At 40.6% G+C, this 25,750-nt stretch overlaps 2 protein-coding genes across 2 annotated transcripts; both read left to right on the forward strand.

Annotated features, from left to right (window-relative positions):
• The first annotated feature begins 4,213 nt into the window (after positions 1 to 4,213).
• Positions 4,214 to 6,572, forward strand: LOC104416134 (polygalacturonase). The gene is made up of 4 exons (XM_010027568.3): positions 4,214 to 4,690; positions 5,535 to 5,824; positions 6,001 to 6,229; positions 6,354 to 6,572. The coding sequence occupies exons 1-4, from the start codon at positions 4,214 to 4,216 to the stop codon at positions 6,570 to 6,572; spliced, it is 1,215 nt and encodes a 404-aa protein (XP_010025870.2).
• A 14,000-nt stretch (positions 6,573 to 20,572) lies between these two features.
• Positions 20,573 to 24,456, forward strand: LOC104456167 (polygalacturonase). Its single transcript, XM_010070907.3, has 4 exons — positions 20,573 to 21,114; positions 23,150 to 23,439; positions 23,584 to 23,812; positions 23,937 to 24,456. Exons 1-4 carry the CDS (start codon positions 20,647 to 20,649, stop codon positions 24,153 to 24,155), a joined length of 1,206 nt encoding a protein of 401 aa, XP_010069209.2. The 5' UTR covers positions 20,573 to 20,646; the 3' UTR covers positions 24,156 to 24,456.
• Positions 24,457 to 25,750: the final 1,294 nt, after the last annotated feature.

Here is a 25,750-nt window from a genome sequence, read left to right on the forward strand (position 1 = left end):
CAATTGTAAAACATAAAAATCATGAAATTCATATCATCATGGTTAGGCTACATCGTAGCCCTAACAAAAGAAAATTAGAATATAGTAGAATAAGAAATAAAAATAGAAATATAGATCAAACCCAGCATCTTGAATCAAAGGACAAGAATTATATCACCACTTTTGTCTTCTCTTCAAAATACTTGAAAAACTCTCAGAACAATGGAAAACGATCTAACCCCCTCTAAACCCTAGCTGCTCTCTCTTCCTATTTATAGGAAATCTAAAATATCTACTTGTAGATAACATTAGGGAACAAAATCAAGAATTTCCTGATTTGATATCCATCTTCCATCGCTGCTTTTATTTGAATTCCTGATAATTGCCCTTCTTTTCCTTATCTTCTCCATATCTCATTATTCTGCATAAACAAGGAAAATTTAAATAATCAGAAGGAAATTCAAATATTTTCTCATAGATAATGCATTAATTGTTGCCTAAAATAGGTAAAATAACTCTATTTTTATAGAGTTATCACTCCCCATGTTCCTCCAAGCCCTTCTCACGTACATACATATAATACTAATTTATTAGGGTTTCAAGTCTATTTTATTATCAATACTATATTAATTTTCTGTTTCATTTCAGTTTATTGTTGTAGGCCCGAAAGTCAACATAATAACTGACACCATTATTCCTTATAAACAAGCAAACGATGTCTTATTATTATTATTATTATTATTATTATTATTATTATTATTATTATTATTATTATTATTATTATTATTATTCTCCGATGTAGAGTGCCTAAAGCTTTCAAAGCTGATATTAATATGCCGAAAGATGCGGCTGAACATCGGGTTTACCAGCTTGCAACGATTCTCGCGAGCCCGAGTCACCAACAATTCTCTCGTTCATCTAGACTCAAATGCATGAACAAACTTTTTGAGACCCGGTTCAATGCTGAGTCTAAATCAACTCCATCAATCCTTGAGAGTGGTAGAATTGAACAAGTTATCTAGTAAATGTGTTGCTAGCAAATATTTGCTTTAGGAAAAAGAATTACACTAATTACTTGATGTTGCTTTTGCTTTAAATCTTGAGAAAAGTATATGATGGATATGTTGCCAAATGAAATGGTGTAATGAGTCGATCACAATGATGTGAAAAATTATGAATTATCAGATGGACTTTTCATACGTCACTAACACATGTTATGCTCAATATCTCCCATGTTTAATAAAAGAACCCTCAATGTTTATTGTAACTGGATCCGAAAGCCCTTGCAAATCAATGTCCATTGTAATTATTGGCGTAAAAGGGAGATAAATTGTACATGATCCAATTCAAAATACATAACAAAAATGGCGATGATAAATGACGTTTCAATAAAAGAATGACAGATGCCATGAATAGGAGAGGAGGGACACCCGAGAATAAGAGCAGCCAGGAAAAAGGCGGAATTTTTTTTTTTTTTTTTTGTCGAGCCAATAAGTTATGGGTCTTTATCTTCTTCTTTTCCCATTGGATATTAATTTAATTATTTTTTTCTGTCTATTACTATGACAAATTAAAATTTGGACATTCTCTTCCTTCAAAAGCAACCCTCCATGGCCATGTGCCCTTTTGAATTTTTATTTATTTATTTTTATTCCTATAAAGAATGTCATAAAGTAGACAATGTAACACTATTCGTATCCAAAGTCGTTCAACATGAGGCACGAAATCTAGAATTCCAAGTTGGGAGCCTTATACCGTGGGATAAGACGACATGCCTTTCGTCACTCCTCAATCAACTCAAAAGCTAGCGTTGAATGAAGAGTCCATTGGATTGTTTTTCTCTCGGGTAAATGATGGATAGTAGGCCAAAAGTAACCTCGCATGTTCCGTAATCAAGCCTTAATTCTTGGAATCTAGTTCATATTTTCATTTCTCCCCGAAAGTGAATCTTATTGGATGAAAAAGCAAGGAACACGACCTTCATCACATGTGAGAGAGGTGAGTATACTTTGAGTCATCTCTCACAATATTGTCAATCTCTCGCCGTTCTCGTCATCAAATTTGCCAGTCTTCCAAGTGAATGAATGCTTTCAGATACTTTGAGTCAGTCATTGCATATATTCAACATGTTGAAAACGAATTTGAACATGGTTCAATGAGAACTTGTAAGAACAGTTTGTATACAATGTGTATAAAAAAACCCGTATCAAGATGAGTTGGGAAAATTATCCAAAAAGTCCTAAACCTATTATATATTTGCTAATTTAGTCATGAATTTTTTGACTTTACCAATTAAGTCCTAAACATTTTCACTTATTGTTAATTGAGTTCATCCAACCAATCTTTGGTCGAAAAATGTTGACATGGACATCGGCGAAGTCACATAAGACTACGCAGTATTGACGTGGACAATTTTTAATAATATTTTAATATTTTTGAATTTTTATTATTTTTCTAGTTTCCCCCTTTTTTTTTTTGCTTTCTTCTTTGCCTTTTCGGTGGCTTATCGGCCACGGGCGGCAATGACCACTAGCCACAGCAAGCTAGCTGGCCTCACCAACCACAAGTGAGGCCTAACCAAGTGAGAGCTAGCCCAGGGAGGAGCCCTTGCCCAAGCACGGTTGGGCAAGGGTCGCCTTGGCGAGGCCGACCCTCGCCCAAGCCAAGGTGGCCTCGCCGAGCATCGGTTAGGCAACGGCGACAGTGGGTAAGGCCACCCTAACCTGGGTGAGGATTGGCCTCGCTAGAGTTGGCGAGGAGAGCCCTCACCAGGGCTCGCCCTCACCCAAGCCAAGGCGGCCTTGCCTGGGCAACCTTGGTGGGTGACGGTGATGCCAGGCAAGACCACCATGGCCTAGGCATAGGTCGACCTCGCCTAGGCAACTCTTGCTAAGCCACGCCTGGGCGAGGGCTCCCTCCTCGGGGCTAGCCCTCGCCTAGCTAAGCCTCGCCTGTGGTGGGCGAGGCCAATCGACTGGCTATGGCTGGTGGCTAGCTAGCCACTGAAAAGGCAAAGAAGAAAAACAAAAAGAAAAGAAAGAAAAAGAAAGGGAAAAAATTAAAAATTAAAAAAATATTAAAATATTATTAAAAGTTGTCCATGTTAGTGCCATTGGTCCTAGGTGGCACCGTTGGCATCCATGTCAGCATTTTCTAACCAAAATTGGCCGGATGGACTCAATTGGTAAGAAGAGAAAATGTTTAGGATTGAATTAGCAAAATTAAAAGGTTTATGACTGAATTGGTAAAATTGTAATAGATTTAGGACTTGTTGGAAAATTTTCCCAAACGAGTCTTACAGATCTTTTGCCACTACAACCTCTAGGTTTGACAATTACTTCATATAGACATATAAAAAAAAGTCAGAGGGCTTGTATAGTTATTCCATTTACACAATTTGTGTATGATATGAAAGGCCATATACTCCACCTTTCGAGTTAGGTCATTATAACGAAATTAATGTCAAAGTGTTCTTTTTGCTCTTTTTTTTTTTTTTCATTTATATTACTTCTTTTTATCCCCACAAAACCCTTACAAGAGTTGAAGTGCGCCTCCCCCCTTCCCCTTTTCCCCGCGACAATTTAGGTACATGGAAGGCTCAAGAAGCTAGATTTAGCCTGAATCATTCAGGAAATAAGTTGCAGACTTATACAAGGTATATGAGATTTACATGTACATAAGCATTGGATGGTTGGTAGAGCATCATTAGGTGAGATTAAAACAAGGATTCAGAACAACAAAACGAATTTGGTGGGTCAAGAGAAGGCTGGTGACTTTGAGGGAATGAGAATAAACCTCTTTCTCTACATTGAGTTCTACCTGGTTTTGGATTCTTCAGAATACAGTACTCCCCGCATTACTTGTTTTGTTATAATTCTTTTAGTACTTGTAGAAAGGCGATCGTAGTCCGGTCAACGAGCCATTAACATTAGAAGCAGAAAGTCTTCTAAGAAATGGGCATTTCGGCCAAACTGCTCAAATCATCCAATCTCTCCAAAATCACAAGTTGGGCTTTTTTTTTTTTCAAATTTTTTTTGTTTCTGTTTGACCTTTCTTCTTCTTCATATTTTACATTTCGACAAGACTCAATTTCCCCTATAAATACCCCCACTCCATAGCTCTTTCACCTCACCGCCATCACAACGCACCGCAACAACAAGAACACTCACCCTTCAACCTCTTCCCCCCCCCCCTCTCTCTCTCTCTCTCTCTCTCTCAAATATAGCCCAAGAAAATGGCCGAACTTGTTATCAACACTTGTCTGAATTATCATGCGTTGGTGGTACTTGCCCTCAGCATCTTCATATTGTTGTCTGAATCGCCCTCACCGGCAAATGCGGCTTCAGTTCAGTACAATGTCGTCTCTCTTGGTGCGAAAGCCGATGGCAAGACCGACTCCAGCAAGGCCTTCCAGAGCGCATGGGCGTCAGCGTGCGGGTCCACGAGGGCCGCCTCTGTGTACGTCCCGCAGGGCCGTTTCTTGGTGAAGTCCGCCTCCTTCAACGGGCCATGCAAGAACTCGGCCATCACAGTGCGCATCGACGGCACACTCGTCGCCCCTTCCAACTACAACGTGAATGGGAATGCGAGGAGATGGATCGTGTTCAGGCACGTGACCGGGGTGTCCATGATTGGGGGGACCCTCGACGGGCAGGGCACAGGCCTCTGGGCTTGCAAGCTCTCCCACAAGAGCTGCCCTATCGGCGCTACGGTACTTATGCATATGCCAATATATACCCGAAAGCCAACCACAAACACACGCAGCAGTCTTCTTCATCTGCATTTTCATATTCATCCTCATAAACTGATTTGGACTTTTGGAGTTCGTTTCGCATTGTTGAGTTGAGCCCGTGAAACAACAGTTACATTAACAGGGATTTTTCGTCCTTTCGCTCGAGAAGTTAAATACTTGGGGGTTTTGGTCATTTTATTTAGTGGATATTACGTTGCATTAATCAGGTGAGGCTATACATTAGACAACTCCCAGCTTTTCCTCGCACATGCTTTCGGAAATACAATAATTTAATTAAATAAAAGGCTTTTCTTTATTATCATTTTCAGCTTCATCATTTGATGTAACCACTTGTTATGTACTTATGGCTAAGGGGGGACTAATGGGATTTCTCTTTTTCATTGTGAAACCACAGACTTGCTATTATGCAATATTATGACACATGGAATTCAGTTTCTTCTTTTTTTCCCTTAAGGCTAACCTTTTGAGCTCCCATGCATAGGCGACGTTACCAAAAGTAAACGAACAAGAGCGTAAAAGAAAAAGGAATAAGTGGGTTTCTTTCATCAGGAGAAGTAACAAAGCCCTTTGGCGTTTCAGTTTCACGTCGCCGTTTTTTGGTCTATTATGCTAATTATAATCCCAAAGGTCAACGATGCACATTCTGGTCTAAGAAAGTCATGTGATACCCACTGCCCCGTATCATGGGGAAATTTTCACCCGAATTAATGATGGGACTATGCAATCGTATAACGATCGAATATGAAGAGTATTTACACGGTGATTGATTAGTGTCTCGTCATTTTGGTGTTTGTGGGTGCAGAACTTATTAATCAGTAACTCCCAGAACATATTGGTGAGGGGACTCCGCTCCCTCAATAGCCAGATGTTCCACATCGTCATCAACGGTTGCCAGAACGTGAAGATGCAAGGCGTAAAGGTATCGGCCTCCGGGACCAGCCCCAACACTGATGGCATCCACGTCGGCGCCTCCACCGGCGTCACCATCCTCAATTCCAAGATTGGGACAGGCGATGACTGTGTCTCCATCGGCCCCGGCAGCAATAATCTTTGGATCGAAAATGTCGCTTGCGGACCCGGACACGGCATCAGGTATTTAATTGGTTATTTTATCGTTATTACCCTATACGTACATATATATATATATATATATATATATATATATATATATATATATATATATATATATATATATCATTCGTCCGCCAAATTTGGTATTGTTCAATAGTTGACATGGAGATATATTTTTCTACGTGGTCGGTTTTCAGCATTGGGAGCTTGGGCAAAACTCAACAAGAGGATGGTGTCCAGAATGTGACGGTTAAGACGGTCACATTCACCGGCACGCAAAATGGAGTGAGGATCAAGTCATGGGGCAGGCCGAGCAACGGCTTTGCGAGGAACATCCTCTTCCAGCATGCCATCATGAACAATGTCCAAAACCCGATCATCATCGATCAGAATTATTGTCCGCACAACTCCGGTTGCCCCGGTCAGGTAAAGACCCCCTCCTTGCAAGATTCCACAAGTCAAGTGAAATTGAAAAGCTGTTGATATTATATCATAAAGGTGAACACTGCATCTTCTTTTATTGATCAAGTTCTCATTTCTATTTTAATAGGCTTCAGGCGTAAGAGTGAGCGATGTGACGTACCAAGACATCCACGGGACATCGGCAACCTCAGTGGCCGTGAAGTTCGACTGCAGCTCGAAGTACCCCTGCACCGGAATAAGAATGCAAGACGTGAAGTTGACTTACCGGAACAAGGTGGCCACTGCATCTTGTGCCCATGCTGATGGCACAGCTTCTGGCTTGGTACAGCCATCCAGTTGCTTGTAGTTGCCCCAAAATTACAAAACCCAAAATAATATAGAAAAAAAAAAAAAGACAGCAAATCTAATTTTAATTGGAGTCGGTGAAATGATAGAGTCATGCGTAGTTAATTGTGAGTCCTAATATTTGCCTTACGACCAGTTTATCACCGGGGAAAATATAAGTTAGTGTATATCACAAATTGGGTGCTGGAGCCCGGGGCGTGTCCTAGCTCACACTATACCGGGCTGGACTAATGCAGCCTGGCCTTGCATCTTAATTTCAATTAATCCAATATCGGGTGTTTATGTAATTCTCTTCCATGATCTGAATATAAACTTTTGTGTTTGCTTCTGGCATGGGATATAATATCTCCAATCAAATAAGATGGATCTTTTTTTTCCAGTTTACAGCTTTCAAAATGAATTCGGCTTGCCATAGTCCGCTTCTTAACCATTTTCCATAAACCATAATAGCTGGAACAACTTATTTTCATCCCAAGAATATTTACTCTTCTCAAATCCCATCATTCTGTATAAAGAAACAGCCAAGACCTCTTGGAATATGTAAAGGTGATGGTTGACACCTAATTTTACTATTTTATTTATGACTCAATCGCATACAAAATTAGGAATTAGTCACTAAAAAAAATAGAAAAAACAAACAAACAACAAAACAACAAAACAACAAAAAACAAAACAGAACATAAAAAAACGCCTAGAGGTCGGGTCGGGCCGGGTCCGGCATTGGCCCGGTCCCCCCCTTCTTTTTTTTTTTCTCTCCCCGCGGGGCCTGGCCCAGCTTCTTCCTCCTTCGGCCCAGCCCACGCCCAGCTTTCTTCCTCTTCGCACGCGCAAACCTGCAAAAAAAAAAAGAGGACAAAAGGCAGCAGAGGTCAGAGCAGAGATGGGCAGGGAGCATCGGGCAGGGAGAAAAAAGAACGGAGAGGAGAGGAGCAGGAGGCAGGAGCGGAGGGGGAACGAGAGGAGACAGAGAGGAAACGAGAGGAGAAGAGGAGAGAACGGACGGAGGCTACCGCCGCCGATGTGTCTCCGAGCCGCCGACCGCCACCATTCTCGCTGAAACTCAAGTTGGTGTTTTGCTGAGCATTTGGTGTGTGTTTTTAGAACCAAGCTAGTCGGAGCTCCCTCGATCGTTTCGAGCAAGCTCCGGCCCGCCACTCGTCCCTGCTGCGTTTCCAATTGTCCCGGCATGCCTCATTAGCTCCCTTGATCCGTGCTTGGGTCTCGTCCGAGCCAAAAACTCCCCGGATCAGCAGTGCACGCCACCTGTTCGCCATAATGCCCTCACTCAAAGCAACCTTTCCCCTCCCTTTCCCGTGAAGCTTCGGCCAGGTCAGTCGGCCACAGGGGTGGCGTCACTGACTGGCCGGAGCTCGCCGCCTCGCCTGAACGGGATGGCCCCCTACTGCCCCGGAGTAGCCCCCCGACCGCCATTGCGGCATCCCTGGTCGCAACCGAAGGATTCTGGCCCACTTGGCCTCCTTCACATGGGCCTACGGGCGTTTTATTTTTAGGGGGTTGGGCCTGTCGGTTGGGCCCAACCCTAAACCAGGCGAAAGCCTAACCAGGGTTGGTCGGGCCTAACCCAACCGGTCTGAAGTCGAACGGGCTGGACCCGATCCCCCCCAACCAGACCGAACCCACGTCCGGTCGGAGACCAAACCCGACCCACGCCAATCAGGCTGAACCTAGGTCGGGTCAAATCGGACCCGACCCGGTTCACCCAAAAAAATTATTATTATTTTTTAAAAAATTAAAAAAATTCGAAAATTTAAAAAATGTAGAGTTTGGTTGGGAATTGCCATGTCTTGCATTTTTAGTGTAATTAGGCTTTTATTTGCTCGTATATTAACTATATCGCGTGTTTAATTTGCATATTTAATTATGTTTGATTGCACGTGCTAAAGTTTACTGCAATTAGAATTTTTTGTTGCAAATTGTTACTTTAATGATTGCACACCTACATTATCAGTTCACATATTAGTGGTAGATGTAAAATCAATCCAAATTGCCTAACGAAAATCTTTTATTTTAAAATGAATAAGATTAGGTACCGAAAATGCACTAATTGATCAATTAGTGTAATTAAGTCCCCGACTATAGATTCTCTAGTTGCGTAGGAAGTGAGGTACACTCCAATACCTTACTTGGTTTCTAACCGACCCTAATAGGCTAGTTGCAACTCTTTTTTGTAATTTTTTTTAAGAATATCCCAACGTCCTGCGGGGTATGAGCTTGGAAGAACCCGCGTTTAATCATGGGCCTTAGGCCCGTCCTTTAGGCAATATTCTTAAACCTGTTCCCTCCCCCCGCGAGGTAAGTCGTGACAGTGATACATCAATACCTAAGATCAAAATGAATATGACTTGCACTTCTTCTTCTTTTTTTATGACCCAGGGAAGCCCCGTACGTCGATAGCACGGCGGAGTATACCCTGGGGAGGCACGTGAGTCACCACCACCCCTCGTGTCCCGGGTAAGTCACCCTTGCGATGCCTGGGAATTGAACTCCTCCCATTGTGTTAGGGGGAGAAGATCGTCACCAGCAGCGCCACCAGGTGGGTGGTAATATGACTTGCACTTTAGTTATGGAAATGTTCAAAAATTTTGGCTTGGAAAGTTAACATATTATTTGTTGCTTTCCAAAGATCAGAACAAACAGGGAGCACCTTGAACAATTATTCACTCGGTTTCAAAGTTTATCATCAGAGGACATTGACTATGTGCCCACTCTTCATAAGTTAAACATTGCTCTTCCTACAGAATTAGTGCCATGAGGAAACCTTGAATCTCATCAAACATTCCAAGACAAGACATAGTTATAACTTGATAATCGGCTGCTCTTAATGGACAAGGTACTAGTAGTTTATCTCCCAATAGAAAGAACATAAATACTGTATAGTTCATCTTTTTAATTTTCTTTTATTGGTGTAAACATGTGAATATCATTAATCAGATGAGGCACAAAAGCTTAGGGGAATCCCCTATCATTTCACAAAGACTAATTATGCGAGAAGATGGAGGAAGGAAGCCTTCACAAAGACTACTATATAGTTCATCTCAAACATACGAAACTCATATCTTTTCCTTTCTTTTGGTGTTGTACATGTTCTCTTTCAATTGTGTATTGGTGAAGGCGAAGTGTCTTTGTGCAAGATTGTGATATTTAGTGAGACAGGACCCTTCATTTTTTTGCTCTGCTTCCTTTAATTCTTGTTTGATCCGATGCTGCCAACCCGTTTAATTCTAAAGATGATGAAATTGTTCAAGTTTATCCATTATTAGATATGGTATGCCATCCAAATCAATTTGATGTTATTTTGGGAAATGTAACAAATAGCTGTGCAGATTATCTACCTTTTGGTCCTATGGAATAAATAAGGTAAAAAGAAAATAGTCCACCCGGGTTTGATTATATGACGTGTCTCTGTGTTGTGTGGTATTTCTTGTTTGGAGAGAGACGGAGGAATAATCACATTTCTTGTCTACTAAGAAGTAATCCACCGATTCTGGAGGCCAAGCCCTGCACGTATCCTAGAATCTCAAAAGTCGGAAGCACCTTGAGCTCGAACCATTAAAGTCACGACTAGAGGACGGCTCCATTTCTCATCGTATTCTTATATTAAAACTTCGTGAAAATGGATCCTGCACGAGTGATTATGCTCCCTACCCAATGTTAAAGTGAGTAAAACGTGCTCCGAATATGCCCTGATGACCCTAGAGCGATCCTACATCTACCGCAAACAAGATCGCCAAAATATACGAATGCAAACACGAATCAAGATGACATGAACGAATGGATTGAACTAACCCGAGTCAAGAAAGTTTATAAACTGGTCACTCTATCCAGCATTCACATTAGAACGAGCCACGATACACATGAGGATGGACACGCGGACACCAAGAGTGTCATAACTTGGTACAAAAGAACACTTAAGTGCCAAAACTTACGAAAGTGACACTTAAGTGCCAAAATCGGAGTAAAATTGATCAGTTAAGTGCTAATGGCGATAAAATCCGGCCAAAATGCTCGTGGCAATTTTCCGGTGAGTTTAGTGCAAAATGATGTCGTTTTGGTGCTAACATGATAAATAATTAATATAAAACAAGATAATGATGATGATGATGATGATGATGATGATGATGATAACAACAATAATAATAAAAAAAAAAAAAAAAAAGGTGGAGGAGGAGTAGGAGGAAGCCAGCCGGTGGCTAAGGGCTCAGCCCTTGTCGCCACCACTGCCTTCCCGCCATCGCCGGAAGGTGGGGGAGGGTCAGCCAGGGCTGCGAGCCGGGCCGGGGGCCAGCGGCCCCAACCAACTAGCGGTGAGGGCTTGCATGCCCTCACCCAAATTTGGGGCAAGGGTTGCACGGCGACCCCCCAGCAGGCGACAGCCCCCAGCGGCCGAATGCCCTTGGCCTAGCCGGGCAAAGGCCGGTGACCCTCGTCGGATCTAAGGAAGGGTCGCGACCCTTGCTCTAGATCTGGGCGAGGACATGCAGGCCCTTGCCGTCGGTCGACTAGGGCCGCTGGCCCCGGTCAGGGCTTAGCGGCCCCGGCTAACCCTCCCCCACCTTCCGACGACGGTAGGGAAGCGGCATTAGCGACGAGGGCTTGCCCTCAGCCGCCAGCTGCTTCCTTTTCTTCCTCGACTTTTTTTTTTCTAAAAATAAAAATAATAAAAATAATGATAATAATAATTATTATTATTATTTAAATTTAAATTAATTAATTTTTATATTAAAATTTAAATTATACCAAAATGACGTTGTTTTTGTGTGTATTTTGCTGAGTCAGCCTTCCGGCGAGCCACGTAAGCGAGAAAATTAATAAAAATATGCAACGTGGGATTTTCGGCGGAATTCACTGGACGTGGCACTCAAATGTCCCATTTGTCATAAAAAGTGGCACTTAAGTATCACTTTCGTAAATTTTGACACTTAAGTGTACCTTTGTGCCAAGTTTTGATACTTGAGGCGTTCTTTTGCCATGAGGATATATGTCTTTTCTTTGTTTGTTTTTGCTTGTGTGTGTTGATAACTCTAAAGCTGCCCCATTTCCCCTTTGGTAAAGCGGTGGCGAAGACTTTTAATACAAAATTTAGATTTCCCCAAAATCTGGTGATTACCTCTTGCTCTCTCAATCTCCCACGTATCATGCAAGATAGGGATCAAATCGTGGAAAAATGGGAATTGGTAGAGGGAGGTCCGCCAATGTAGATCTTTCTTCCAAAAATAACAAGGCCATCTCTTTCTCCTTCTTTCCACAAATGTCTTTATTCTTGCTTTGCTTTAGACAATTAATTGCATTATCACCAAGTCGAGACATGCACCATTCAACAATTCTCTACCACTCAAGAATATAATTTATTTCAATAAAACCATTAATACTACGCGGCTCTTTTTCCCAACAAAAAAAAAAATCTGTAGTAACCCTTAAATACCTAAGTATCATACCATTGCTTCCCAAACTGTTATTAACATGATATTACTTCCAACTACACTAGAGTAGAGATTTTTGGCATATAATATTTTTTATTTGGAGAAAATTTCAAATAAGGGCCTAAGATGAAAATCATTTATCAAAAAAGGGTTTCAAGTGAACATTATCTCAAATAAAGATTTCAAGTGAACAATTAGTTTCAAATAAGGATCTGAGCAAGTATGTGCATCTCACAAACCACTTTTCAAAGACATAATGGGGGTATTTTTGGGTTTCTCTGTTTTCTTTCTTTTTTCTTATGGTTTGTTCTCTTTTATCTTCTTTTTCCTTCATTGTTTTTAGGAAAAATTCCAAATAAGAGCCTGAAGTATTCTCATTTTCTCAAGTAAGGGCATAAAGTAGACATTATTTCAAAAAAAAAAAAAAAGGAGCCTAAAATGCTCTTATTTTCTCAAATAAAAACCTAAAGTGGCCTTTCAATAAAATTTAAGACTATTTCTAAATAAGGGCCTTTCAATAAAATGCTCTTATTTTCTCAAATGCTCTTATTGGTCAGTCGATGATCATTTTGGTCATCAAAAAGGGCTATTTTACTACTAACCATGCCTTTATTTAATACGATTTGACCACTTTAGATACTTATTTGAAATAATATCTACTTCAAGTCTTTATTTGAGAAAATGAGGACATTTCAGATATTTGTTTGAAAATTTCCCTTATTCTTCCTTGGCATCGTGCAGAACCACTTCCAATGCCTAATTTCACTCAACATCATGAAGTCACTGCAGAATTTTTATACTAGCATCATCGACAACCACTCCTCTATCCATCGTCGGATTGGCATTGTGGCCGCTTTCTCTCTCTTCACTTGCGGTAATGGCCGCCATGTCTATGCAAAGTGGTTAAAGGCTTAAAACAAGCTGTAATATTCGAACAATTATGTGGTCATCCCGGCTTTTAGTCGTCTTGGAACTGCTCTTTATCACTGCATGTACCCGCTAAATGCTATTTAGTTAGTGTTGTTTCTTCATGCAATACCGCGTAGGATTTAGGTCCATGAGTGTGACATATGTTGACGAGGCGGGAGATTTATGCTTTAAATGTTTAAGAAAAATGTATACGAAAATCTTTCGCAGGATAAATTTCGATAAAAATTTCTAGTGGCCGACTGGGTGGTAGCCGCCACCAGCCCCCTGATGTGCCAATGTCCCTGTGAGAATTGGCCTTTGCTCAGGACGCAAGAGAAACGTATGTTAGCCTATGGTGTTTGTCCAGGAGCTTATCGTTAGTATAGATCATGTCATGTATCTCGTCTCCCCGTTTTTTCAGAGACAATCTACTCGTTGAGACTGGCGCTAAGATCTCGTATTGATTACACTAAAGTTTACAGGCCTGTTCCATCTGCCTGGGAGCTTGTTGCCCTTCTTCAAATGCTTCAGTATAATGAGTAACAGACTTAAGGATTAATAGTTTGACCTGTGGAGATTGGTTTGTCTTGGTCGGTTTATCACACACTCTCAACTGTAAAGAAAGTGTAAGTACAAGGCCTCGTGCTCAGTTAAAGAACAATGAACGAATAAGAAGATAAAAAGAGAAAAAATTAAAAGAAAAATGAAACAAAAAAGAAAGAAAATAGAAAAACCAGAAAAATTTCCCAACATGCCTTTGGAAAGTTGCACGTGAGATCCACATGCTCGCTCAGGCTCTTATTTGAGACTAAGTGACCATTTTAAGCCCCCATTTGAGACCATGTTCACTTTGGACATTATTTTGAATAAACGGTCCCACTTCAAGCCCTTAATTAAAGATGACCTTAACCAATGACTATCGCTTTTTGGTAATGCACAAATAACTGCATGGATCTAATGAGTCCAATGGGGGTTGCATGACTGTACTTGAGGGTCAATAACCCTATTTGACCTCGGGCAATAATATGGAGCGACAATCAATTTATCACGTGGCTCTTACTTTCTAGATTGTCGATAACCATCAAGTAGTGCAGCCGATATTTAGGGTTATAGCCGTCTGTGTAATTGTTGATTGTGGGTTACAAATATCCCAAGTATACTGTTGGTAGACCCTCCCTTCAATTAACCGTAAAATTCAATGGTATTTTGCAGATTTATCTTATTTTTATCTTTACTTTCTTGCAATTCACATGGCTGACCACAATTGCTTCCAATTGTAGTACCTTTAAATTTTTTGTCATTTATTTTCTTGTTCAAAATCAATAAAGGACCATTTGCAACCTTTATTGATTCATATCGATCCATTTGTATATTTTAAAAAGTTTATCATTGAACACTTTTCGGCATGCCTAGTGTGACATATTATGTTGATTCGTGGAGAATACAATGATAAGAACCAGAAATCAATGCGATTCCTACATTGTTATGGGCAACGAAAACCCATCATAACAAACTAGTAATGAGGCTATTGTGCATTCTGAGTGCTCAGCTGACGGAAGAGTGGTAGAGGATAATCGACAAAGAGATGTCCATCTTCTAAGGTACCTCAGTGAAGAACCGTTGGAGGGAGCTGCACCAAATCCCAGAATGAGGTCGACAATGAGAAAATTGCTCCAAGAATAGCAAAATGTCATGGCTAATTACATCTTGAGCCACATATTGGTTGTGATCAAGCCAATAGTCGTCGGTGCTATGAATGGCATTCTATTAAGGCTAGGATCATCCAATCAACTACCAACAATCCAAGCCAATCCGAGGGTATCATGGTATGTTCGTAGTTCCTCTGCTTTTAATGATGGAAATGATGCTGGTCTAATTAATGTAGTTCTTAATAACAAATTGGCAAACTAGATTGGTCGAGAATCTGATCAAATGTTGGAAGTTTAAAATGTCAAGTCAAAGGTCGTTATGGTAACAACCGAATGCCAACAACTTTGTTAGGCTTACCTTAGTGATCAATGTCAATACAAATAGTCCAACAAGTCCAGTATTACCAAAAAAAGAAAATGCTTCTTTCTAAGAAGAAATTTCAGAAGTTTTTAAAAAAATTTCTTTTGACTAAAAAACTTTAGAACATATTCTTTTCATATAAGTTCCGTATTACAATAAATTCAGACTCGGCTTTGAAAATGTAAGTGGTATTAAAAATGATTTTCCAAAGTCAAGTAGAGATGCTTGTGATATAAAGAAAATATATATATATAAGGGTTGAATGGTCGGTTTGGGGCAAAAGTAAAAGGTAAAAGTCGCTATTTATTTCCGAAAGGAAATATACTTACGTTGAAAAAAAGTTCATCCAACTATTATGGTTTGTGGAAAAAAGTTAAGAATCCGACTCTTGTAAGCCGAATTCATTTTGAAAGCTGTGACCTGGAAAAAAGATCATCTTAGTCGATTGCAATTATTACATCATGCCTGCTTGTGCCGTCTGAATAGTGTTTTACTACCAACTTTTGATCTGTCGACAAAAGTTCCATAAATGTTGACTCCGACAGCGGATGTTTCTCATACCTCATCCTCCAATCAAGAAGTTGGACGTGCACAGCAATAGTAAAATGGCACTGACCCGATCCAAGCATGTCTCGCAATCTGTAGTCGAGAGCGTGCTGCTGCAAATTGCGTGGCCATAGCAAATGCTGGGACTTCCCAACGTCGTCTACATTTATTTTCTTTAAGAAGGAAATATTATTTGATTATGCATATCGTTAGCATGACAATCTTTTTTTATATGCCATAAGATTTTGGAACAAATCTTTTGATATCTATGAAGATTTCCTATTTTGCGTCTTACAAAAGAAAATGATCAATTATGTGTATTCTAAAAAAGAAATGAGTTTATTGTAGGAAATTGTATAAAGGAAGACTGGTTGCAAATCTTAGCAAATCATAGTACAGCCACTCCTTTAAATTTTTTCAACAGCCAATTCCCCTTTTCTTTATAGAAGAAGCATTTTAGACTAAGGTCTCTCTATATCGGTTGAGGAGAACTAAACCATGTAAGAGGTGTCCAAGTATCCACTAGTCAAAGCACGCAATGTGATAGTTGTCTGCATGTTCTCCTCCTCTATTTTTTTTTTTTTTTGTCCAAATATTACATTAATTGTCCATGTTCCAACTCAAAATACATAACAAAATGCAATGATAAATGATATTTCAAGAAAAGAATGACGAACGTGATGAATAGGAGAGGAGAGTCATCCGAGCATTGGAGTAGCCGGGAAAACGGCGGACTGTTTTTGTTTACCGAGTGTCGCGACCAAAATTTTTCGGGTGTGAAGCACCTAGAGTTTGGCTAATGGATTGTTAAGCCTAAACTTAACTCGGGCTCTCCCAAGCCCATACCAATTCGCGACTTGGGTTCAAGTTCTTAACATACAAATGGATTTTATTTAGGAGTCACCACTAATCTATTTTTTGGTGGGTCGATTAGAAACCCAAGTAAAGTAACGGGAGTTTTACTTTACTCCTACGAACCAGAGATTATGAATTCGGGGACTTGGTTACGCTAGACTTTTCTAACGCCCTTTCGGTACCTTTCTCTTTTATTTCAAAGAAAATGTTTTGCAAGCAGCTTGGATTAATTTTAAATCTAATTCTCTAACATGCGAGGCGATCATGCGGGTGTGCAATCCATCAATTTAACACCCAAGAAAGCAAATAGAAAAATGCATGACTTACCTTGTAGCAACGAAAGATCCGCAATGTTAATTTAAAATCCACATCAACAACCTTGGATATGGTTTCTAATTAACACGCAATTTCTCTTTTTTTGTTTTCACTTATTTAATGAAAATTATGCAATATGCAATGCAATATTAACTAAATGACCTAACTCTAATGACATGTAACTCCTAGTTGAATGGGCCTAGCAACAACTACCACATGACATGCATTTTAATGAATCTAATCCTAATGATGTGCATGTGACATTTTTCTTTTCTTTCTTTTCTTTCTTTTTCCTAAAAGAATGCAATCTATCCTAGAAAATAAAACTAATTCAACTTATGGCATTTTTTTGTATTTTTCATGAAATTCGAAATTAAAATTCCTATTCTAAATATGCAAACCCTAAAACAAGTAATATCCTAACATGCATCTAATCTAACCCAATTTTTTATTTCCGAAATTCATGATAAATAGAATGCTTTGCCTAAATATGCAAATAACCCTAAACATGCGATATTCTATCTCAAACATATCTCAAGATAAATAAAAACGATCAAATCCATTCAAAATTACCCCAAAAAGAACATCACATATCGCTCAAATTAAGGGATAATATTTCGCTAGTAAAATCGATAATTTGATCTTAAGCCTTAAAGATCAAAACATCAATTTTATTCCCGCTTAATTAATTATTTCATCTAAAGCCTTATAGATGAAATAAAAAATCCTAGCGCGGTTGCGAATCGAGTGATACATTGAGATTTTCAATTATGCATAGAGAAATAAACAAAGAAACCAAGATATAAAAATAAAATAAGATAAAATAATCCGGCCTAATAAAATAAAGCAAATCTACCTAATTCGATTTTTTTCTTTTTTTAATAAAAGAAAATCTTGACCACCGGTTTGGGACTCCGGCGAAGGGTTCCGGCGAGGGCAAACCGGTGGCGGAAGAGCTCCGGCAACAAGAGGAACGGCGGAGACCGGCGTGGGGGACTCGCGGGTCACTGCCAATTGCGAACAGCAAGTGCTGTGCAGGGGTTCGGCTCCAAGCGGCGTCGGGGAACTCGCGGAGGCGCGGTGGTGGCCGGCAGGTTTCGGGGTCGCGGGCGTCGCGGGATGAAGTCGTGCACGGCGGTCGTCGGCGCTGGGTCGCAGCGAGGGAGCCAGAGGCGCTGCAGCAGAGGATGGAACGGCTCGGCAGGGGCGGCTCGGCATCGACTCGGGCTCGGGCGGAGCAGGAAAAGGCGGAGTGGCGGTGCTGCTCGTGGAGGCGGTTCCGCAGGGGAGCTCGGGAGGCTCGGTGGTGGCCGGCAGGTTTCGGTCCGGCAGGAGACGCAGCGGAGGTGGTGCAGACCGAAGACCAGCGATGCAGGGACCGGCAGTGCAGCAAAACCCTCGGAGAAGATGAACAGTAGAAGTCTTTTCAGTTATTTCTTTTTCTTTTTCTTTTTCTCTTTTCTCCTCTGCTGCACGTCCCTTCTCTCTTTTCCTCTGCGCACTTTTTCTCTTGTGCCCCCTGTTCTCACGTCCAATCTCTCCTTTCCCCTTTTTTAGACTTTTTTTTTGTGTTTCTTTCCTCGACGAACCCTAGAGAAGCTCCCCTTTGTATGGCCGTGTGGATTGATATGTGTGGCCTCTTCAAACAAATTGCACGCGAGGTAATATATAGGTCTAAAAAATGTATCTCTACGGCATATATTTTTTCCTTTTTTGTTCGCGCATGATACCCCTAAATATATCATTGAAATATATCCACCTTGTGCTGATATTAATATTCCCTTTTGTATTTTTCACATATGCTATCCAAAATTTTCCTTTTTGTTCGAAAATGCATAAATGTGTGAAGAATCTGAACGGAATATGTGAAAAATTTTGCACTCCCCGTCGGTCCAATAAAATAAACAAAAATGTTCCTAAACTATATGCCATGTGATTTTATATTTTCAGGGATAAAATTAACCCCTAATTTTTAAATGTCTAAATGGGTTGCCAAAATTTAGGTGTCAACACTGAGCAAATAAGTTATGTGTCCTTAACTTCTTCTTTTCCGTTTGGACAATTATTTAAATTTATTTTGTCTATAACCATAACTAATTAAACATTGACATTCTTTTCCTTCAAAAGCAACCCTCCATGGCCATTCGCCCTTTAGAGTTGTTTTTTTTTTTTTTTTTTTTTACTATAAAGAACGTCATGAACTAAACCATATAACAACATTTGCATTCCAATGTCCTTCAACGTCTATCCAAAATATAAAAATTGGGAGCCTTATAAAGTGGGATAAGATGACATGCATTTCGTTACTCCTCAATCAACTCAAAAAACTAGAGTCGACTGAGGAGACCATTGGATGGTTTTCTCTTGGGTAAATGATGGATAGAAGGCCAAAAGTAACCTTGCTCGTTACGTAATCAAGCATTAATCCTTGGAATCTAGTTCATTAAGTAAATCAAGCTTTAATTTTTTCCCCCTGAAAGTAGTGTACCTTATAAAATGAAAAAGTGAGGAACACGACCTTCATCACACGCTAGAGAGATAAGTACTCTATGAGTCCTCTCTGACGAAACCACCAATCTCTCGCCGTGCTCGTCATCGCATTTGCCATAGTCCTCCAAGTGAATGAAAACCTTGAGTCAGTCATGGCATGTACCTCACATATCGACGACGAAAATGATTGTAAGGACACCGTGTATGGAAAGTGTGTAAAAAAACTGCATTATGATGAGTCTTAACAATTTTTTGCCAACCATACAACGTTTAGATTTTACAATCACTTCATATAGACACGCTTGTAGTATTCCGTTTGCACAATTTGTGTATAATATGAAAGGTCATATCCTAAACCCTAGTTTTGAATTATATCATTGTAACGAGATTGATGTCAAAATCTTCTTTTTACTCTTTTTTTTTCTCATTTATGTTACTTCTTTTTGCCCCACAAAAACCTTACAAGATTTTCACTGGCCCCTAACCTCCCGACGATTTAGTTAGATTGAAGGCTCAAGAAGCTAGATTCAGCCTAAAACATTTAGGAAATAAATTGCAAACTTGGATGGTTGGTAGAGCAGGAGAGATAGAGAGAGAGAGAGAGAGAGAGAGAGAGAGAGAGAGAGAGAGGACTCGGCCTAAATCATCCAGGAACATACTTATACAAGGTATATGAGATTAATATTTATAAAAGCACTGGATGGTTGGTAGAGAGAGAGAGAGAGAGAGAGAGAGAGAGAGAGAGAGAGAGAGAGAGAGAGAGAGGATTCGGAAGAACATCAGAACAAAACAAATTTGATGAGTTAATAATGTTAGAAGCACTCAACATAAAAGTAATATTTTCATCTAGAGAGATCACAAAGAGAGCGCTCGAGTCTGAACTCATCAACATATCTAATTGGATTTATCTTTAGTAAAAAACTTAAGCCAATAAGTTATATGCTAATTAGGATATATTGTTATTCTACACCACAAGAACTCTTGGATATAAGATTTTTTAACATAATTCATTCACATGTACATCCTAATAAAGAGAAGGTTGGTGACTTTGAGGGAATGAGAATATAGCTCTCTTTCTCTCTCTACACCGAGTCCGGCCTGGTTTTGAATTCATCAAAATATTATACTCCGCGGCATTATTTGTTTTGTTATAATTCTTCGTATTTTGATAAAGACGATCCTATTCCGGTCAACGACCTATTAACATGGCAAGCACAAAGTCCCCTAACAAAGGGGCAGTTTGGCCAAACTGCTCAAATTATCTATCCAATCCCTCCCCAATGACAAGTTGGACCGGTTCATTTCCTGTTCTCTTTTTTTTTTTTTTTTTTGGCTTCCCAGAATTATAATTGTGCCAAAAAGACTCAATGTCCCCTATAATTGCAATCGCTCCGTAGCCGTTTCAGCCTCACCACCACCGCAACGCCCTACGACACCGAGAACACCCACCCTTCGACCTCTCTCTCTCTCTCTCTCTCTCTCTCTCTCTCTCACAAAAAGCCCAAGAAAATGGCCGAACTCATCTTCATCACTTGTCTGAATTATCTGGTCCTTGCCCTCAGCATCTTCATGTTGTTGTCCGAATCGCCATCGCCAGCATATGCAGCTTCAGTTCAGTACAACGTGGTCTCTTTTGGTGCGAAAGCCGATGACACGACCGATTCCAGTAAGGCCTTCCAGAGCGCGTGGGCGTCGGCGTGTGGGTCCATGAGGGCCGCCACCATCTACGTGCCACGGGGGCGGTTCTTGGTGCGGTCCGCCTCCTTCAAAGGGCCATGCAAGAACTTGGCCATCACGGTGCGCATCGATGGCACCCTCGTTGCGCCTTCCAACTGCAATGTGAACGGGGATGCAGGGAACTGGATCGTGTTCAGGCACGTGATCGGGGTGTCGGTGATTGGGGGAACCCTCGACGGGCAAGGCATGGACCTCTGGGCTTGCAAGCTCTCCGGCAAGAGCTGCCCCAGCGGCGCTACGGTACGTATGCTTATGCTGAAAAATACCCACCGCCCAACGACAAACACCCGCAGCAGTCTTCTTCATCTACATTTTCAAATTCATCCTCATAAACTGATTCGGAATTTTGGAGTTCGTTTCGCATTGTTGAATCGTACCGGTAAAACAATAGTTACACTAACAGGGTTTTTGTGTCCTTTGGCTCAAGAAGTTGAGTACCTATGGGTTTGGTTATTTATTAAGACACTATTTGTTTCGTGAAAAAGATGACATCTTTAGAAAATATCTTTCAGAAAGTCATTTTAGAAAAATGATAAATTTTTTTGGTTTATGACTGAAAAATATTTTCCACCGTTTGGTTAGGACAATTGGATTTTATTCCAAAATAATATTCTGTTTGGTTGTTAGTGACTTGTGCCTAAGTAGTCGAAAAATTAAGTACAAGGGTCTTAGTTTCAGCCTCAATGGACCCTGACCTGGGTACAAGCACAAGCATCAATCCTAGGGCCAATCTCCATGGATTTGGGCACTGGGGCTCAATAGAATCGGGCACAAGTGTCGGGGACCAGGCACAAGCACTAGAGTCACAAGCTTGACCTCGATGGACTTGGGCTTGGCCTCAATGAATTGGGGGCAAGCATTGAAATCTCCACCCCAATCTTGATGAACTTAGCATTGATGGACCTAGGTGGCCCCGATCCACTCGGTCCCAAGTGCAAGGACAAAGGTAGGGGTGTGACCTTAATGGACATGAGCTACGGTAGCGGGGACATGGACCTAGCCTTGATAGATCCTGCCTTGGGCACGAGGTCTTAGGCTCAAGCGTTGGGGACCTAAGCTTGGCCTCAATGGACTTGTAATTAGGTACTAGGGACTCAAGCACAAGTACTAGGGTCTCAACTTGGCCTTTGTGGACCCAAGCTAAGGCACCGAGCAATAGTATTAGAGTCCTAGGCCCAACTACTAGCGTTGGTGTCCTAAGCCCAATCTCTATGGCCCTAGCCCAAGCATCTAGGTTCTGAATCCAGCCTCTTTGGGCTTAGGCTTGGCCCTGATGGACCCCGGTGGACCCAACCTCTGCCTCTACACCTAGGTTCATTGTTAAGGGCCTAAGAACAAGCGTTCGGGTTCCTGTGCCTAAATGCAGAGTTTCTGATTGAAGTGTCGACATTTATTCCAACATATTTTTTATTCCTATTTTTTAAAGAAGAGATTATTTTCCTAAATTTAAGTATAAATTTTTCATTAACTCATTTTTCTAAGAATTCCAAACAACAAAAAATGAGGACTGTGTTTTTTCAAAAATTATTTTCCGCAAAACAAATAGAGCTTATGTGTATATTATATTGCATAAATCACGTGAGGCTACACATTAGAGAACTCGCGGCTTTTTCTCACACATAATTTCGGTAATGTAACAATATAAGATTAAATAAAAGCCTTTTCCTTATTATCATTTTCAAATTCATCATTTAATGTAACACTCTTATATACGTAGGAGAAAGGGAAGACTCACGGGGCAGGGCATGAGTGCGAAGTAGAGTGAACTTGTGGTGATTTCTCTTTTTCCTGGTGAAACCGCGGACTCGCTACTTATTGAAGGTTTATAGCACATGGAGTATGGTTTTTCTTTTTCAAGGCTAACCTTTTAAGCTCCCCGACATAGTCGAGATCGACCAATTCTCCTACGTTATAAAAAATTTACAAACAAGAGCGTAAAAGAAAAAGAATAAAGAAAAAGAAAACTATTTTAAGTAGCATACGTGCAAGTGAGTTTCGACTTCGTCGTGAGAAGCGCTCGAGCCTTTTGGCCTTTCAGGTTCACGTCGCTTGCTTATATTAAAGTCAAGCTAATCTTATTTACTAAGGTCGACGATCCACATTCTTGTTTTAAGAAACTCAGGTGATGCCCAGTGCCCCGAATCATGGGAAACTTTCACCTCAGTTAGTGATGGGATTATGCATTAGTATAACAATTGAAAATGAAGAGTATTAAGTGTTTTGGGTAAGACGGCGGTTGATTAGTGTTTGGTCATTTTGGTGTGGGTGGCTGCAGAACTTAATGATCAGCAACTCCGAAAACATATTGGTGAGCGGACTCAGCTCCCTCAACAGCCAGATGTTCCATATCGTCGTCAGCGGTTGCCAGAACGTGAAGATGCAAGGCGTTAAGGTGTCGAACCCTGGGACCAGCCCCAACACTGACGGCATCCACATCACTGCCTCCACCGGCGTCACCATCCGCAATTCCAAGATCGGGACAGGCGACGATTGTGTCTCCATCGGCCCCGGCACCAACAATCTCTGGATCGAAAACATTGCTTGCGGACCCGGACATGGCATCAGGTATTTAATTGATCGAAGTTTGAACCCTTTTATTGTCATTAAACTAGTAAGTGTGTGTCTATATATAGAAATATAGTGCCATGGCATTTCGCATTGTTCATTACTTGACTTGCTGATATATTTTTCTATGCGATTGGTTTCCAGCATTGGGAGCTTGGGCCAGGATCAAGAAGAGGACGGTGTACAAAACGTGACGGTTAAGACAGTCACATTCACCGGCACACAAAATGGATTGAGGATCAAGTCATGGGCTAGGCCGAGCAACGGCTTTGCCAGGAACATCCTCTTCCAGCATGCCATCATGAACAATGTCCAAAATCCCATCATCATCGATCAGAATTACTGCCCCGACAACTCCGGTTGTCCTACTCAGGTAAAAACTCCCTCCCTGTGAAATTCCACCGGTCAGGTGAAATTGAAAAGCAGTTGATATTATATCATTAAGGTGAACACTCCCTCTTCTTTTATTGATTATGTTCTCATTTCTATATTAACAGGCTTCGGGCGTTAGAGTGAGCGATGTGACATACCAAGACATCTACGGGACATCGGCAACCTTGGTGGCCGTGAAGTTCGACTGCAGCTCAAAGTACCCGTGCACCGCAATAAGAATGCAAGACGTGAAGCTGACTTACTGGAACCAACTGGCCACAGCATCTTGTGCCCATGCTGATGGCACAGCTTCTGGCTTGGTACAGCCATCCAGTTGCTTATAGTTGCCCCAAGATTACAAAACCCAAAATAATATTAAATAAAAGAAAAGGACAGCAATTCTAATTTTAATTAGGGTTGGTGAAATGAGAGAGTCATACCTAGTTAATTGAGTGAGTTCTAATACTTGACTTAGGACCCGAAGAAATTTTATCACAGGGGAAAATATAATTTAGTGTATATCACAAATTGGGTACTTGAGCCCGGGCCATGTCCTAGCTCACACGATACCGGGCTGAACTAATGGAGCCTGGCCTTGCATCTGTTCTCAATTAATCCAATATTGGCTGTCAATGTAATTCCCATCCATGATTTGAACGTGAAATTTTGTGTTCTGGTTTTATTTCTACGGAAGTCCAACTTCCACCAAGCTTTTATATAGCCTCTTTTCTCTGTGGATAATTAACTGCACCTTTTAAGTGCCAAAGTCCAAGGAAATATGCAGGATAAAGATGAAAGAGCATACAAAACCAGGGGTGAGTGGTTTCAGCTTTCTTTACCCTCCAGTATATGTTCTTCATTTTTGGGAATTTGGAATCTACCTGTTGAAACCTAGAAATTAAATCCTACTCCATCACAGATTCCAAAGTCTATAGGTTCAATTTTTTTTTTTTTTGTTTCATTTTTTGTTAAGCAAAACGAAGGTGAATGTAGTGACAAAAATAAAAGTTTCTCATCTGTCAATAACAATAATCCATAAAAGATGAATACGTAAAATAAATAATAAAAAGCAAAACACATAACATAAAACCTAAAATTGTAGCCCTCAATCACCCATGAAAAATCATTCCAAATTCTAACCACCTAAAATTAAACGAAACAACAATCATAGTTAATCACTTAATAATAGTTTTAAATTTAAAATTTCTATTAACTAAACTAAAATAATTATTAGGGAAAATTCTAAATAAAAGCTTGAAGTGCTCTTATTTTTCAAAAATGGCCTAAATCGAACATTATTTCGAATAAGAACCTGAATAGTCGAATCATCTCAAATAAGGGTCTCAAGTGAAACTTATTTCAAATAAGAGCTTGAAATAACTATATCAATTTCAAAAATGGCCTAAACTCTTAAAACAAATGGCATTTTCATTGTTTACTCTCTAAAATTGTTTTATGTTTTTTTTCTTTCCTTTTTCTTTTTTTCTTTTCTTTTTTTTTTTTTCTCCTTCCCTCCGCTAGCCATGGCGAAGGTCCTTCAACTTAGGCAAGGGTCGCCCTCCCTGCCGGTCAGAATTGGGCAAGGTTGTTCCTCATCGGATCCAACGAGGGCAACCTTTGCCCTCACTCTTACCAACCCAAGAGAGGGCAACCTCACTAGCCCAGGCAAGGGCGACCCTCACTTGACACTAGTGAGGCTAGTCGAGGGCTAGGGTTGCCCTCACTTGCCCAGCCCAGGCGAGGTGACCATTGCCCAACATTGGGGAGGGCGGCCCTCTCTCGACCACCCTCACCCAAGGCAAGTGACCTCTGCCAGCCATTAATGATTTTTTTAAAAAAAGGGAAAAATCAAAATAAAAAATACATATTTATATTTATGATTTTTTAACTAAAATTCTCTAATGGCTAGAATAGTCATCTGCTAGTAAAAGGCCCTTAT

The sequence above is a fragment of the Eucalyptus grandis genome, chromosome 8 (assembly GCF_016545825.1).
Source record: "Eucalyptus grandis isolate ANBG69807.140 chromosome 8, ASM1654582v1, whole genome shotgun sequence".
Lineage (NCBI taxonomy): Eukaryota > Viridiplantae > Streptophyta > Magnoliopsida > Myrtales > Myrtaceae > Eucalyptus > Eucalyptus grandis.

Coding starts and splice junctions, on each gene's coding strand:
- LOC104416134 (XM_010027568.3), top strand. CDS start 4,214: ATGGCCGAACTTGTTATCAACACTTGTCTGAATTATCATGCGTTGGTG. Junction 4,691..5,534: donor GCTGCCCTATCGGCGCTACG/GTACTTATGCAT, acceptor TTGTGGGTGCAG/AACTTATTAATCAGTAACTC. Junction 5,825..6,000: donor GGACCCGGACACGGCATCAG/GTATTTAATTGG, acceptor GTCGGTTTTCAG/CATTGGGAGCTTGGGCAAAA.
- LOC104456167 (XM_010070907.3), top strand. CDS start 20,647: ATGGCCGAACTCATCTTCATCACTTGTCTGAATTATCTGGTCCTTGCC. Junction 21,115..23,149: donor GCTGCCCCAGCGGCGCTACG/GTACGTATGCTT, acceptor GGGTGGCTGCAG/AACTTAATGATCAGCAACTC. Junction 23,440..23,583: donor GGACCCGGACATGGCATCAG/GTATTTAATTGA, acceptor ATTGGTTTCCAG/CATTGGGAGCTTGGGCCAGG.